This window comes from Mus caroli, unplaced genomic scaffold (genome assembly GCF_978045245.1).
Source record: "Mus caroli unplaced genomic scaffold, Mus_caroli_1 scaffold_10, whole genome shotgun sequence".
Lineage (NCBI taxonomy): Eukaryota > Metazoa > Chordata > Mammalia > Rodentia > Muridae > Mus > Mus caroli.
In genome coordinates this window covers 105063851-105080730 of record NW_028227265.1, presented here as the reverse complement: position 1 = coordinate 105080730, position 16880 = coordinate 105063851, and the positions used below count along the sequence as shown (strand labels likewise).

The 16880-nt window shown below is 45.4% G+C and overlaps 1 protein-coding gene across 3 annotated transcripts in view; it reads right to left on the bottom strand.

Annotated features, from left to right (window-relative positions):
• Nucleotides 1-62: 62 nt before the first annotated feature.
• Nucleotides 63-16880, bottom strand: part of Plekha2 (pleckstrin homology domain containing A2) — a 66594-nt gene continuing 49776 nt past the window's right edge. For all 3 annotated transcript variants that reach the window (XM_085844062.1, XM_021170743.3, XM_021170742.3), the window contains exons 10-12: nucleotides 13075-13138; nucleotides 4322-4399; nucleotides 63-3701 (exon numbers count right to left, since the gene is read on the bottom strand). In XM_085844062.1, coding sequence (XP_085700188.1) covers nucleotides 3339-3701; nucleotides 4322-4399; nucleotides 13075-13138 — 505 coding nt within the window. In that variant the 3' untranslated portion in view covers nucleotides 63-3338. The remainder of the gene's footprint in view (nucleotides 3702-4321; nucleotides 4400-13074; nucleotides 13139-16880) is intronic.

The following is a 16880-nucleotide window of genomic DNA, read 5'->3' as shown; positions in this document are numbered from 1 at the left end:
AAACGTGACCACCCACCCACGGCCACGAGATCTGACCAGGAAAACACACAACCAGATTTCCTATTTCACATGTTTTTATTACAAAACAAGCAACCAACCAGTTTTTAGAAAATGACGTTTTGCTACATACCAATTAGGAGCTCACACAACGTAAGAAGCTGGAGTTTCCATGCACTAAGCTCAGTGCTTGCAGGAGGTGTTTCACGGCTCAAACGGGGCATGCCACACCTTCATAAACAGAGGGCCCAGCGGTCACACTGTGTGTTTTTGCCAAATATTCACTTGATTCAACGCCTACCTGGTATAAGTGACTATAATTGACTCAGGCAGGCAATAACACACAGAGAGAATGAGGGACTGAGGAAAACAGATTGGGGGGCGGGGGGGGGGGGTTAAACAGGCGACATGGGAAGCCTAATTTCAAAAACGCTGCTGTCTGCTACCAGATAGCTGTTTATTTGGTTGACACTGAAAACAAGTATTAAGCCCACCGCTCAATTACCAGCCCACTGCTTACTCAGAGGGCCATATTAGTCCTGTGTAGAAAGGGGAAAACCAAACCAAACCAGTTTGCTTCCAGTAAACCAGGACGATGGACCTTAAATCTTCCCGGAGGGCAGCCTTCTACTTGGAAGCAGAGCTGTCACTCTGCCACTTTGACCAGAGGTGCCACTTCAGTTTGCGGTCTCCCATATCCTCGGTGTGGTTTGGAGAATGAAAAACACACGCTACCGCCCCCCCCCCCCATTATCACCTAACCCGAGTAAGCAAGTCCATCAAACCATTTAAGAGTAATGGATAGGGCATACTTCAGCTACAGAGAACAATACCTTCGAAGCTTTATAGAAGGACCCAACCCCAGAGACTGCTTTTATTCCACACAGAAAATGCAATATCTTTTATAAGCCAGAAATCCCTTCGGATTTATCCACAGTCTATGCTTAACCACAAACCCACACACCATCACACCTTGAAAACTAAAGGTTTATGCTCCGTTTTTGGCTCACATTAAAATACTGTCCTAGGCTGGATATGGTGGCACAGACTTGTAATCCAAGCACTCAGGAGGCTGAGGCAGGAGGATTATCAGTTCAAAGCCAGCCTGGACTCCGTAGCAAGACTCTAGCAAAAAAACAAATTTAAAGGGTGTGTGTGTGTGTGTGTGTGTGTGTGTGTGTGTGTAAAACTGGCCCTAAATACAGACAGAAGGGGAATTCTGAAACAAGAATTGAGACTTTAAATGTTTTGAGGCTTCACAAAGATAATTATATTTTCTGGACACCACTATTAACAATGTTCTAACTTGCAAGTCTCATGTACGGGCTGGTTAGGGTCACTGAAACTGTACTTTTCCTTTGTTTACATAATCTAAACCGCATTGTGTTTAATCTAACACGATCTCAGAGTGTGTACTGAAACCTCTCGACTTTCTGTAAGGACCCGTTGATGCAGCAGTAATAACCAAGCCAACAGTTTCTAAGAGAGAGACAGACAGATTTTGCAATTTAAACACCAAAAGATGACCTCATTTCCGTGAGCCGGGGCATGTTCAAGACCCTTCAGGAGTTCCTGATTTATTTTTCATTCGTTCCTCATCTTCACATTGAGCAATTCTGTTGAGCAGCCAAAGAATTTTCTAGGGGAAGATTTTAAGCTGAAACCAGAGACAAAGGGCACTGACTTTTGAAGTAGGTTGTAACCTTATTCGCTCCTAAATAAATAATCCCCAAACCCTGAAAAACCAAAACACACAAAAGTTTTTTTTAGGGGATGGGAGACACACAAGATCATGAACAGAAAGAAGCCCATTGATTTTTGTTTGGTTTTCTTTTCATCAGAATCACAAGGCCAGACAAAATGGGGGGACAGTTCCCACACACGGAGCCCAGGAGTCTTCAGTGTGGCACCAGATTCAGGGTCACAGTCACATTTGAAAGAGCATACTTCCTCTCACCCAGGAGAGCTTTATGCCTGTTTTTGCTTTTGCATTAACTATGGACACAGAGTGCTAACTAGCTTAAATAAAAAATGCCTCCTAGTCTCTTAGAGCTACAAATTTCTAATTAAAAACAGGGTTAATTTACCTAGCAGATAAAAGTTACACAGATAGGAATGAGCCATACCTCTCTCCCTGTAGGAAATGGCCATAATTTTCTGGTAGCACAGTTCATTGAAGGCTGATAGAAATGACCCCAAAGGCACTGGAAATAGTATCTTGCCCTATGGAAAAGCCATACCCTAAATTTTGGGTGGAAATCTAATCTTCTAAACCCTTCTAGAACCTAGGAAATTCCTAGCCAACAATTCATCCTCTGATTCAATTTCTTTATTCCCAGTTTCTATTCCATGAAAAATGTAAGTATTGGGGGAAAAAATCACATTTAAGTCTCTTCACTAGTGAGTGTATAGGCTCTTATCAGATGCTAGAGTTCCACCTGGTGTGTGCATGACTTCATTTAACAGGCAGCGCAATAAAACAAAGAGCAAGTGGGCCAGCAGGCTGTACAGTATACAAGCACTTAGCATTACACAAAAGTCAACTGGCTATAAAAGAGCTGTGAGACAGGAATTCAGTTTCAAGGGAAGCCTCTGTTCTGGTCTCTGCAATCATAACATTTGACCCTGATAACTGCATATCCTCAGGACATGACACGGAAAATAGACTGGTGGCTCTGTCACTCAGTTCTATGTCATTTGGGGTCATGGAGGATCAAGAGGACGGCATGATTCCTACAAGTGGTTATAGCAGTTTAATTAGCCCTCATGACTCACAAGAGGTCCTGTCTGCTCCCCTGGGAGGTGTCCTGAAAGAACTGCCTGGGGGAGATATCCCAAAAATTCACCTTTCACTCCCCAGACTCTTATGACCGCTCTCAGATGGATCCCAATTGGAACTGTATAACCTGAGTCTCACCCGATGCCTGTCAGTCTGGATGCTAACGATCTGCCTGATCCCCAGACTTCAGCCAATAAACAGGGGTAGATGAAAGCAGTTCTTAGCCTGAGATCCTGTGCAAAACCAAGACTATAAAAGAAATACAAGAGGGAAAAGCTTATGGGTGAAACTGGACTCTAGCCTCCTCCAGACAGGAAGTATGAAAACTAAACCCTCACTAGGCAAACCTGGGGAAAGGGGACATTCAAGAGGTAACGGAGTCTGCCTGTGGGTCTAACCCACAGTGGCTTTCCCCAGTTAAATAAACCGTGTCAATAATAGCAAAACCAAAACCAGCTAGATGAGCCCCTCCACTGTGAGTGCCATTAGACTCTGTCCTCTACCATGGCAGAGAAAATAAGTCACAGCCCCTGGCTCTCCTGCACGCAACGGGCACTGCATATCACACATCAGAGGTTCGTATGTTTTCATCATCAAGGTTGAATACAAATGGCTTCTCCTTGGGGTGCTGGGGCTCCGACCTGTGCCTGACTCGAGAACTTGCCAGCACCCCTGTAGCTGTGCTCTCCCCAGGGTTAGGCATGAATAAAGAGTCCTCTGGAGCATGCTCCGCTGACAACAGCTTTTCCTCAGCCTGGGGGACAGGTGTCCAGGGTTGCCAGGAGGAGGCCACCGAAGGCGCCTTACAGAGAGCTCTTTTCTCTTCTGCTGGTGGCCGCCTTCTTGACAAGATGGAGTTAGGTGCGCTTGTAAAGGTAGAACTTCCAGGTCGAGTCAAAGAAATGGACCTTGAAAAGGACGGCTCCTAAACACAGAAAGAGAAGAAGACAAAGTAAGGGATTTTCCTTACAATGTTTGTCTCTAAGTCTCAAGTACCCACTCAGATAGTCAATTCAAACAGGGACACTGGCTACAGACTCAAGTAAGTGTCTGGAAACCAGGGACACCTTCAGTCCCAGTTTCCCAGAAGGCTAAGGCAGGAGGATGGCTTGCAGTAGTAGTCTGGACCACACAGCGAGACCTCTATTGTAAAAATAAATAAATGCATAAATTTTAAAATGATACTAAGCAGAGCTGGTTCTGCATGTTTGCAGTGTTCTGCCTGATGCTGGACTTATAGGAACACATCAGAAACTTCACATCTCTGTCCAGCCCGACTTCATGTCCACTAACAAACCAAAAAAAAAAAAAAAAAAAGAGAGAGAGAGAGAGAGCGAGCGAGAGAGAAAGAGAAAGAGAGAGAGAGAGAGAGAGAGAGAGAGAGAGAGAGAAGGGGAAAATGTACCCAAGTTAGCCGAGAGAGAAAAACAAGTGAACCAGCACTCAAGGCCGGGCTGCTTGCCTACATAACCAAATAAAACAGGACCCGTTCAGAGATAATTTATCTTTAAGCTGACGCTGCGGCACAGAGAGGAAGTGACTTACCCTAGGGTGGCACTTCAGGGCCTGGACAGCTGCTCCAATCCCCTCGATCCAGCTGTGCATGTCCTCAGGGCTGTCCGCCTGCAAAACATCCACAACACGTTACACACATTTTTTGGCACATGTCTTCATCTTCCAAGCCTTGGGCTCAAGTTCATAAAAATCACATCAGAGTTCAAAAGGATCTCAGAAGCCATGTAGTCCAGCGCCTTGCGGACTTTTGAGGACATTTCCACCCCCCTGCCAAGTTCATTCTTGACTCCCAATAACTAAAACTGCTCAGAGCTAAGGTACTCTGAAGACAGAAGGGGGTATAAAAGTAGCGAACAGCTTAGTTTTCCATCTTCTAACTGAACCCATCACTTCATCTGAAAAACAGCTCAGCCCCTCCAAACTCCTAGGAAACGCAGGCTCAGAGTGCTGCAGCTGCGGGTTTGACACTGGTCTAGACTCCGCCTGCCTTGTCTCTCCCATAATTGTCTGAACAAGAGGCTCCTGTTTTAAATTCTACTAAAGCGAACTCCCTCTGCAGAACCCCCAAAGCGTACACCACCATGTGTACAGCTCCTTTCTCCAAGCACCAGCTACTTGGGTCTGCCCTGAAATTTTTCATCCTTGGAGTGAGAACTAAGAACACCACGGCAGAACCCCATGAAGCATTTCCCCTAGAAATATCCACTCCCCCCAGAAGGGGGCAGCAGCTTCTCCATGGAAAGAGAACACAGAGGGGGCCTGGCTCCTTCAGGCAGCGTCTCTGGGCGCCTCCCAGCTGCTGGAAGGAAGAATGCAAGTGAACTCAGTTACAGAGGGAAATCAGACTGAGCCCCTTCCCTTAACTGCCCACCCGAGCACAAAGTGTGTGTGTGTGTGTGTGTGTGTGTGTGTGTGTGTGTGTGTGTGTGTGTGTGTGAAACAGGACTGCTTTGGGATTTCATGTTTCTCGTTATCCCTCAGTACTTGCAATGCTATCCCTTCCCATTATCCCTTGGTTATCTGTGTGCCACACATAGGCACTAGGTTAAAAAGGATGACGAGGACCCGTGGTGCACGCCTCTCACACCTGCTACCTGATAACTTATTTATGCTTGCTCTTTCTGGTTACTTGGCAATCTAGTAGCTTTCAAAAAACAAACAAACAAACAAACAAACAAACAAACAAATGCATCCCTGGTCCAAAGAAGGCAGTAAGAATTAGGTATCCAAACTTTTTCTAAGATCAGAATGAAAGCTAGCATGTTCCCTAGACAGACCTAATGGAGAACTAAGTAACACTTATTTTGTTTTTTGTTTTTGTTCTTTTTCGAGACAGGGTTTCTCTGTGTAGCCTTGGCTGTCCTGGAACTCACTCTGTAGACCAGGCTGGCCTCGAACTCAGAAATCTGCCTGCCTCTGCCTCCCGAGAGAACTAAGTAACTTGTGAAGTTCTGCTGTTTGAACAGCACCCAGGCCACGGGTGTTGCCCTCTATGTATTAGTAAGGTTGCTATTTTACTATTCTATGGTTAGAGGGAAGCAAATAAACCTGAAATTCTACCATCATGGCCCAGCATGGCCACACATGCCTTTAATCTCAGCACTCGGGAGGCAGAGACGGGTGATTCTAGACCATCCTTATCTATGGATTGATTTCCAGGCTAGCCAGGGCTAGGGAATGAGACCATCTCCAAACACAATATATTTCACAGCTATGGACTTATCTAATGCTCTCCTCTTCTAATTTCATATATATCTACGCCAAAGGATCACAGGCTGGGCTGGGACTCAGTGACAGAGGATATGCCTAAGACAGGCAAAGCTCTGGGTTCTAGACTCAGCGAGCCAAAATTTAAAAAGGAACAAATAGTGTAACATATAGAGTAGAGAAAGGGTTATTTTGAATTTACCAAAAAAAAAAAAAAAAAAGAAAAAGAAAAGTAATGAAGAAAGCAGATTTGCATCTGATATCCTATGAAAGTATAAAGTATACTTTTATAAAATATCTTCAGTAGTTTTAACCACTGTTTTACATTTTTTATTTCCAAGTTGGGTTTGTGGGGCTTGATAGAGTTCAGTGGGTAAGAAGGCTGCTGCGGTAGCAAGAAGACTTGAGTTCAAATCTCCAGGACCTGTGTAAAGCCTGAGTACCTATAAAAGCCTGCACTTCCCCAGAGGGGACAGACAGATGGATTCTGGGGGCTCACTGCTCAGCCAGCCTAGACAAAATGCCAAGAGTCAGGTTAAGTGTAAAACTGTCTCAAGAAACAAAGTGAAGGGCCTGGAGAGACAGCAGCTAAGAGCACTGGCTGCTTTTCCAGAGGACCCAGATTTGATTCTCAGCCCCCTCATGATGGCTCACAGCTGTCTGTCACTCCAGTTGTACTTAATCCAATACCCTTTCCTAGTCTCCATGGGCACCAGACACACACATGGTATGCAAGCATGCATGTGGGGGCAAAACACCCATATATACCAAATAAAATTATTTTAGAGACAGACATCCAATAAATAGAAAAAGACATTGACATCCTCCTCTGGCCTCTGTATATACATCACAGGCACGAGCCCTACATATACATGAACACATACAACACATCCATACAGTCATTTTAAAATAATGTTCAAATAGAAAAGAAATGTTGCAGGTGATTCCATACAAGAAAGAAGTGTTATTTCAGAGCTGAGGTCCACCCAGCCCAGGTGACTTCCTAGAGAACCAAACGCGCCCAGCACAGATCAGACAAAGAGGGACATGCCATGTGTCCCTTACTCTCTTCCTGCCCTGATCTTGTGTGTATTCTGGTTTCTGTCCTTGATGGCAGTTTGTAAAAAGAGAGGGACAAACTTTTGAAATGAATCCATTCAATCAGCGGTTTGACTGCAGTCCAATGAGCTTCCGAGTATCAGTTAGGAGTCTGGTACTACACACATGCAGACACCAATAAAAGACATCCAAGATCTACCGCTGGTTACTGCCATTATCCCTAAATCTACAGCAGTTACTGCTTCCTTTGATTCCCAACTTCATCCCTTCCCAATGAACCAATCCCATCTTTAGATAGAGCCCCCAAATGGATGACTGTATAAATTATGCATTGCATAGTGCTAGATCCTGGGTCCTCAACCTCCCCATTATGCTGCAACCCTTTCAAACACTTCCTCATGGTGCAGTGAACCCTCAACCATAAACTTATGTCATTGCTACTTCATAACTGTCATTTTGCTATTGATATGAATCACAAGGCAAATATCTGATAGTTCCAATGGCAACACCGTAAAAGAATCCTTTGACTACCGAAGGGGTTATGACCCACAGGCTGAGAACCACTGTTTTAGATGGTACCCTTCACCCTAGAGTCTAAGCTACAAAGTAACTTTCCAAGAGTTCTAGTGCAACAATCTGACTCTCCCTGTGGATCTTGTCTTGGCACAGCAGTGTGGCTCTGACACGTGAGCTGAAGACCATTTCATCATGGTTCTAACTTCTAGCCACAAACCCTCCGTTAATAAACTTCCACTACTCCAGGCCCTTTATGGGAGAAACCTTGCTGTGTATTCCAAAGATTGGAAGTTGAATTATCTTTGGAGGAGTGCTGGCCATGGAAGCCAGGGCTTTCCACATTCAACGTAAGTGCTACACCACCCAGCTGCATCCCAGCTCTGAACTCTCATCTTGAACACTTGCGCCGAACTTAGAAACGTCTACCTACTGACAAGGCTGCTGCAGCACCATCTCCACTCATCTTGATGCCAGACTACTACCTGGATCTGGACACCGTGATTCATTATCCAACATACCCAGTGGCCATAAGCTGGACAAAGGCAGATTTTTCTGGTGGTGGCTATATTCACTCCCCTGTGTCCACTACACTGCATCCTCTACAAAGTGGTTCTTATCCTGTGGGTCGTGACCCCTTTGGAGGTCACGTATCAGATATCCTGCATATCAGAGATTTACACTAGGATTCAGAAGAGGAGCAAAATTAGACTTATGAAGTAGGAACAAAAGAATGCCACCGCAAACACAAGGAACTATATCAAGGGTTGCAGCATTAGGAAGGTTGAAGACCACTGCTCTATAGCTTAGGTTCTGGGCCTGGCCATTCTGAACACAAGTAAGTCTTGCTTGAGTACCAAGTACCTCTCAAACTGGGTTTATGATCCTAAGTGGTCCATTTACGCCTGAAGCTTCTGTCTCCTCATGGACAGACTAGAGATGATGTCGGGGTTATAGAGTATTAAGCAATACACCACCAGCTAGCTACTGCTCACCAGTGTCTCAGAGATGCCTAATCAATCACAGCTGCTTCTCCTGAATCGAAGAGTGCTACAGCTTGAGCCTAAGTCTAAGCCCAAACATCTAACATCTGGGTCATCAGAGTCCAGTCACAGAGCTCTTCTCTCTGTCTTGCCCTGCTTGCTGGTCTCACTCTCCTAGATCCTGAGGATGGACAGAAGGCTCATGCAGACATACTATGCATGACTGAGGACACGGGTCAGAAAGTCACTTGCATTCGGTGGACACAAATCTCTGGCCCTACAGAACGAACTGTGGAAGCAAAAGAGCTCCCCCACCTTTCCCAGGAAGTGTGGTTACTTTTATGTAACACAAGCCACTGACATAGAAACTATGAGTCTAGTTTATTTAGAGGCAGGTATTTAGCAGACTTTGTATCAAAAATGAGCCGGTGACACCAAGGGAATACCATCATTTCCTTTTGCTAACAACCAACACTGAGCTCCTAACGCAAAACAGAATTTCATAAAACCCACCTCTCATTGCATGAGCTCACATCCTTCCATACTCAAAGACTCTGCTAATGATATGAATGAGTGTGACTTTAAAAATATTACATAATAATATATGTCAACATTTCAAGGATCAGCACAGCTCAGTGAGAGGGGTTCACTGAGAGCAGTATCTTCCAAAGCATGAGTACAAACAATGGTAAGAAGAATGTACTCAAATGGTGATCATGGACCCCAGCTATGCATAGGCAAATGTATGGATAAGGCTCCAGACTCCACATTGCACCTAATATTAAGAAATCACTATTTTTCAAGTTCTGGTAAGAAAAGAGAGAGAGAGAGAGAGAGAGAGAGAGAGAGAGAGAGAGAGAGAGAGAGAGAGAGAGAGAGAGAAAGGAAGGAAAGGAAAGGAAAGGAAAGGAAAGGAAAGGAAAGGAAAGGAAAGGAAAGGAAAGGAAAGGAAAGGAAAGGAAAGGAAAGGAAAGGAGGAAGAGAGAGAGAAAGAGAGAGAGAGAGAGGAAGGAAAGGGAAGGGAAGGGAAGGGAAGGGAAGGGAAGGGAAGGGAAGGGAAGGGAAGGGAAGGGAAGGGAAGGAAAGGAAAGGAAAGGAAAGGAAAGGAAAGGAAAGGAAAGGAAAGGAAAGGAAAGGAAAGGAAAGGAAAGGAAAGGAAAGGAAAGGAAAGGAAAGGAAAGGAAAGGAGGAAGAGAGAAAGAAAGAAAGAAAGAAAGAAAGAAAGAAAGAAAGAGAGAGAGAGAGAGAAAGGAGAGAGGGAGGAAGAAAGGAAGGAAGGGAGAGAGAGAGAGAGAGAGAGAGAGAGAGAGAGAGAGAGAGAGACCTGAATAACATAAATGGACACATTGAAATAATTTCTTTGTCCAAATACACATTTGTATAAGACCAGAGATTCAAACTCCTCAAAGTAACACATGGACACAGACTCCAGGCTGAAACAAGAATGAGATTCCCGTTGGCCTTTATGGCCAGCCATTAAAGAGATGCACAGAAATAGAAAGCAATACTACTCTTGAAATTATGAAGGATCATAATTTCACAAGATATTTTGTTAATGTGTCATGGCTTTTAAGATGGTTTGAATATGCTCAGCCCAGGGAGTGACACTATTAGAAGGTGTGACCCTGTTGGAGTGGGTGTGCCTTGTTGGAGTAGGTGTGTCACTGTGGGTGTGAGCTTTAAGACCCTTTAAGAAGCCAGTCTTCTCTAGTGGCCTTCAGATGAAGATGTAGAACTCTCAGCTCCTCCTGCACCATGCCTGCCTGGATGCTGCCATGCTCCCACCTTAATGATAATGAACTGAACCTCTGAACCTATAATCCAGCCACAATTAAATGTTGTTCTTACAAGAGTTGCCTTGGTCATGGTGTCTCTTCACAGCAGTAAAACCCTAACTAAGACAGGTTTATAGTGTGACTTCTAAGTGAATCAACAAATATGTTCCCTAGCTTTTCATCCATACTTCTCCAACACACCACTCTCTTTGTCCCATGTGTTACATATGGATTGACCTTCCCTCATGTATGTACTCAGGGTGATGCTAGTGTCCTTCCTTCTTAGAAATTTTAGCACAGAAGGGAAGGAGTAGAGAACTGGTAAGGGCCCGGGGAAGTGCTGGTGCCTCTTAGATGATAGAATGTTTTCTGAACAGTTTTGGTTGAGCCTTTTGTCTCCACGTCACTACCCTCTGTGCAGCTTTCAGAGTATGATCACAGAACAAGCACTAACATATCACGTACCATCTAGGCAATGATCATCACCAGGTGTACTAACAGATGTTCCAGAAGCACAGTAAACTCAGTGCTTACCCCTAGGGCATGGTTTGAATGAGACATGTTGTCCATTTGGTCCCCAATGTTATCCGGTCCCCCATTGGTGACACTCACAGTTAGGGGAGGTTATAGAACTTTTAGGAGGTGGAGCCTTGCTGGAGGAAACACATTACTAGGGATAGGCCTTTCCTATCTCTGTTTCCTGTTTCTGTTGCCATGGCATATATTTCCTGCCTGATGGACTCAATCCCTGTGGAACCATATGCTAAATCAAACCCTTTCTCCCTTGTTGCTTCTGGTCATGGGATTTTATCACGGTAACAGAAGAGTACGCAATACACCCTAGTGCTGAGCCTGCTTTTCTCTATATTACCAAGAAAGTAACTACTAGCTTTCATCAACCAGCGCAAAACTCAAGCCAAAGCCCTGGGATTTATGTGTCTCTCCCTTCCCCTTCACTCAACCAACTCTCAAGTCCTCGGAGAGTGGACCTCTTCCATATGTCTCAAATTCGTCACTTTCCCTCATCCACAGGTAAGTCCTGCTGAAGAACTGTCCGCCACGGCCTTCACATTGGCCTGTTTAGTCCTGCATTGCTCTTTTCTTATCTGCCCTTCATGATGCCTGGGATCAAATAGACTTCAGGGCCATCAGAAGGGCTTGGGTTGAGTTTTTCGTCTCCATTTTACACATACGGAGACTCTGAATATTAAATAAGTTGTCCGAGTCCAGGAGCTGTGTCTTACTGTCCTTATCTTACCTGCAACTCTAAGGACCAGATATAAGCTTGCTAAGGAAGCAGGCAGGGCAGTGAGTCTCTGTCCATAGCATTGCAGCCTCCCTTGCAGCTATTTCCTTTCCCGGGCCCTTGCCATGGAGCCGTTCCATTGCCTGGCTCCCTCTTCTCCTGAATCCTTTCTTTGGTCATGTATGTGATTTCAGCTGCCTGATTACTTAGCTTCAAGATCAGTTCTGTCTAACTCCATGTACCCAACCTCAGACCATGCCTAGACCCTTGACTATACCCTACAAATATCAACTGCAAGAACTAGAAACTTCTGGGGCTGGAGAGATGGCTCAGACGTTAAGAGCACCGACTGCTCTTCTGAAGGTCCTGAGTTTAAATCCCAGAAACCACATGGTGACTCACAACCATCTGTAATGAGACCTGATGCCCTCTTCTGAGGTGTCTGAAGACAACTACAGTGTACTTACATATAATAAATAAATAAGTCTTTAAAAAAAAAAAGAACTAGAAACTTCCACGAAAGCACAGGCTAGACCTTGCATCTAAATGGAAGAAGCACTGGAGAAAACTGGATTTTAGATTTAAGAGCAAGGTGACCCTCTCCCCATGATCCAGCTCCTCTCTGCCATCTCTTCCTAGACAATATGCTTCTCTCAGTGAAAATGGCTTGAGGATGCCCAAGGCTGTCAGCAAGGCTGCTGCTGGCTTAAAGTAGAAAACAGTGAAGACACAAGACCTGTTACTTTAAAAAAAAAAAAAATGGAAGAGAGGCCCCATCCTTTTGTGGGAGGGATTCAGCAGGGGAAAGAGAAGAAAGGGAGAGGGATATTCCTAAAACCCCATGTGGGAAAGCTGCGTATTTTAAGGCTCAGAATCCCACATCAGCCTCTCCCTGTACTTGCTCTGTGGTCTTCTAGGCAGCCCAGGCTGAGGACTTGGCTCTAGCTGTCTTTGCGCTGCTTGGAAATCTGCCTTGCTAGCTGCTGTGACCTCATAGGGATTGGGAGAACTCCAGATCTGGGGGTGGGGGGAAGCTCCTGGTAAGGGAACTGTCAGAGGCCAAACAATGGCTTTCTCTGTGCAAGCTGCCTGTGCACCTGTGCGGGCAAAGGGCCCTCTATGCTTCTGTCTTGTCTGCACACAGTAATGTCCATACATAGGCAGGACTTATAAATACCCTCCAGAGCAGAAGTGAAACCACCCACCAGTTCTCTTGTTCTCTGCTTAGTTGGAGCTCTGCAGCCCAGTGCAGCTGCTACAGAGGCTGGCATCCTCCAGCACCTCCCGCACCTCCCGCACCTCCCGCACCTCCCGCACCTCCCGCACCTCCCGCACCTCCCGCACCTCCCGCACAGCGGATGGACCTGCTTGTGGTATCCCAGAGTGGGGAAGCATCTAACACCCTCCTTAGAATGAGATGGGACACTGGGTACTGGAGGGAGAGGAGGCATCCACTCACATTCACAGAGATGGAACGCTGGTCTGGGGGTGGACATTTACCTGTACGTAGAACGTCCTGGAGGTGGTTATGATTTCAAACAGGTTGTCCCTCATTAAGAGATCACTAGGCAAGGAAAGAGAGATAGACCATTACAATAAGCATTGTGAGAACTTTTTTTTTTCACGTTATTTCCTACAGTTTTCACAGTCACCCACTAATGCAACTCAAGACTTTCTCCTTCCTGTGGATAAGGCAGCCCGAGGCTCAGCGACTGTAAATGCTATGTCTGTCTGAGGTACTGGAGATCAGAACCCATTGGGTCCAAATGTTCCTCTTCTAAGGAAGCCAGCACCATTTCTTTTCTTCTTTTTTTTTTTTTTTTTTTTTTTTTGGTTTTTCGAGACAGGGTTTCTCTGTATAGCCCTGGCTGTCCTGGAGCTCACTCTGTAGACCAGGCTGGCCTCGAACTCAGAAATCCGCCTGCCTCTGCCTCCGGAGTGCTGGGATTAAAGGCGTGTGCCACCACGCCCGGCTCACCAGCACCATTTCTAAAGCCTCACCGTCCGGTCTCCCCCAACCCCACCCCCGCACTCCCTCCTCCCGTCCCGCCCCCGTCCCGCCCCCACCCCGCCCCCAGCAGTGGCTTTCCCTACTCCACCCTGTCCCGCCCCCCAGCAGCTGCTCCGCCCACAGTTCGAGTTCCTGCTCTCTGCTCTCTGCCGCGTTGCCCTGGCCCAGGGGACAAGGAGCTAAGAAGAGAATCAGAAACTGAGAGTAGCTGACTTTAAGATGTGCTTCCCGGGAAACCGGTCAACATCCTTAGCCATCAGGGAAATGCAAATTCAAATTATTTTGAGATTTCATCTCACGCCAGTCAGAATGACCCACACCACAGCAGAAAGATAACAAATGCTGGCTAGAGAAAGAGGAACCCTTACTCACTAAGGGGAGGAGTGTAAATTAGTGCCACCACTATGGAAATCAGTCCGAAGGTTCCTGAAGAAACTAAAAATAAAACTACCATACGAGCCATCTAGACTACTCCTGACATATGCCCAAAGAATTCTACATCCTACCAGGGAGATGCTTGCACACCCCAGGCAATGACTGCACTACTCACAATAGCAAGGAAAGGGGTCAACCTTGAGGCCCATCAGCAGATAAATGACATGCAATAGATTTTGTTTAGTCTTAAAGAAAAATAAAGGTGTTGGCTTAGTGTTTAAGAGTACTTCCGCCGGGCGTGGTGGCGCACGCCTTTAATCCCAGCACTCGGGAGGCAGAGGCAGGCGGATTTCTGAGTTCGAGGCCAGCCTGGTCTACAAAGTGAGCTCCAGGACAGCCAGAGCTATAAAGAGAAACCCTGTCTTGAAAAACCAAAAAAAAAAAAAAAAAAAAAAAAAAAAAAAAAATTGCCGGGCGTGGTGGCGCACGCCTTTAATCCCAGCACTCGGGAGGCAGAGGCAGGCGGATTTCTGAGTTCGAGGCCAGCCTGGTCTACAAAGTGAGTTCCAGGACAGCCAGAGCTATACAGAGAAACCCTGTCTCGAAAAACCAAAAAAAAAAAAAAAAAAAGAGTACTTCCTGCTCTCCCAGAGGACCTGAGTTCAATTCCCAGCACCCATATCAGAAGGGTCGCAACCTCCTGTAACTCCAGTTCCAGGGCCTCTGGCACTCTCTTCTGGCTCCACAGGTACCAGCACATATGTGGAACACACTTACACAGATAGTCTACATACACGTAGATATTTTTTTTTTAAAAAAAAGGAAATAACTTTTAAAAGAAAAGAAAAGAGAGGACTGGCAAGATGGCTCAGCGGGTAAGAGCACTGATTGCTCTTCCAGAGGACCTAAGTTCAAATCCCAGCAACCACATGGTGGCTCACAACCATCCGTAATGAGATCTAACGCCCTCTTCTGGTGCATCTGAAGACAGCTCCAGTGTACTTATGTATAATAAATAAATCAGTCTTTGGGCCGGATCCAGCAGGGACTGAGGGAGTGAAGTTGACCGGAGCGAGCGGGGCTGACCGGAGAGAGCAGGGTTGACTGAAGTGAGCAGAGGTCCTAAAAAATTCAATTCCCAACAACCACATGAAGGCTTGCAACCATCTGTACAGCTACAGTGTATTCACATACATAAAATAAATTAATAAATCTTTTTTTTTAAAGAAAAGAGAAGGAAAAAGAAAAAATCATGGAGTTTGTGTAAAAATAAAAGAAACTGGGAATTATTATCTTTTTTTTAAAGATTTATTTATTATATGTAAGTACACTGTAGCTGTCTTCAGACACACCAGAAAAAGGCATCAGATCCCATGACAGATGGTTATGAGCCACCATGTGGTTTCTGGGAATTGAACTCAGGACCTTCAGAAGAGCAGTCAGTGCTCTTAACCTCTGAGCCATCTCTCCAGCCTGGAAATTGTTATCATAAGCAACATAATTGAGCTGGGAAAAGGCTAATGTGTTTTCTCTCACTTGCCAATTTTTATCCATGAGTAAACGTACATGTGAGGGGGAATAGAGGGCTGTGAAACTAGAAAGGGGACTGTGAGGGCTGGCAAGGTGGCTCAGCGGGTAAAGGGCCTGTCTAACTGCCATCTCGTCTGACATGGCAGAGGGAAAGAACCAACTCCCACAAGTTGTCTTCCGGCCTCCACACCCACACATGTGCACATGCATCCACATGTATTAATGTATTACGTATTAATGATAAATCAATAAGCAAATAACTGACCCAAAAAAGTGTTAAGAGAGGGAACTGTGAAGGAATGGGGAGGGTGCAGAACGGGGATGGCTGTGGGCAAAGAGTGGGGAACAAGGGTCAGCACAAATAAGGTATGTGGGAAACTGGTGTAATGAAACCTATTCCTCTGTATGTTAATGTAAAATAAATTTAAAATTAGTTTCCTTCATTAAAAAAAAATCTGCTTCTGGAGCTAGGATGTAGCTTAGTGATAATGTGCCTAACAGCAAACAAACAAATAAAAATAATAAGCTTCAGAGAGAATGAGAGAGAAGAAGAAGAAGAAGAAGAAGAAGAAGAAGAAGAAGAAGAAGAAGAAGAAGAAGAGGGAAGAGGAGGAGGAAGAGAAGATGTTGTAGTCATATTACAGTCTCAAAAAGGAAGGGAAGAAAAAAAAAGAAAGAAAAAGAAAAACAAGCTTTAATCTTGGGTGTGGGTTTTAGTAGCAAATTCCTGGCTCCTGCAGGGCAAGGAGCAGGTGGTGCTGACATAATTTCAAACAGGCTGAATGTGTCTTCTGTGGCCAAGACCAGCTGTGTGCATCCAGTCATTACAGGGACTAAGGAGTCGAGGCCCAATTACCACCAGGAGAAGCACATGAGGAGGCTAGACCAGATGCAGGTCAGACGGCATTCCATGCCAACCGAGAGTCTTGTGCCAAGGAAGGGCTGGTCCCAGGCAGAAATGTCAGAGAATGAAAACAGAGTGGCATGCCCTCCGAGCAGAGGAGGGACATGACTTAAGCCAAGGTAGGGTACACAGACCTGGCCCAAATGCCATGGTAAGAAAAAGTCTTTGGGACATGGACTATAAATGTCAGTCCTTGAGTGCAAAATGAAGACAAAAAAGATGCTGACTAAGCAGATCCGTAAGACCATCGGAAGCAGCTCAAACCACACAGATCACTCGAAATACATCCTACCAACTATTACTTCTACTTGCTCAGCGTCTGAGTAGGGACAGCTCTGTTCCGGGCTTGTGCTGAATAGTTTTCTGTCAACTTGACACGAGCTAAAGCCATCTGAGAGGAGGGATCCTCAATTGAGAAAATGCCTCCATAACATTGGGCTGTGGGCAGGCCTGTAGGGCATTTTCTTAATTAGTGATTTATGGAGG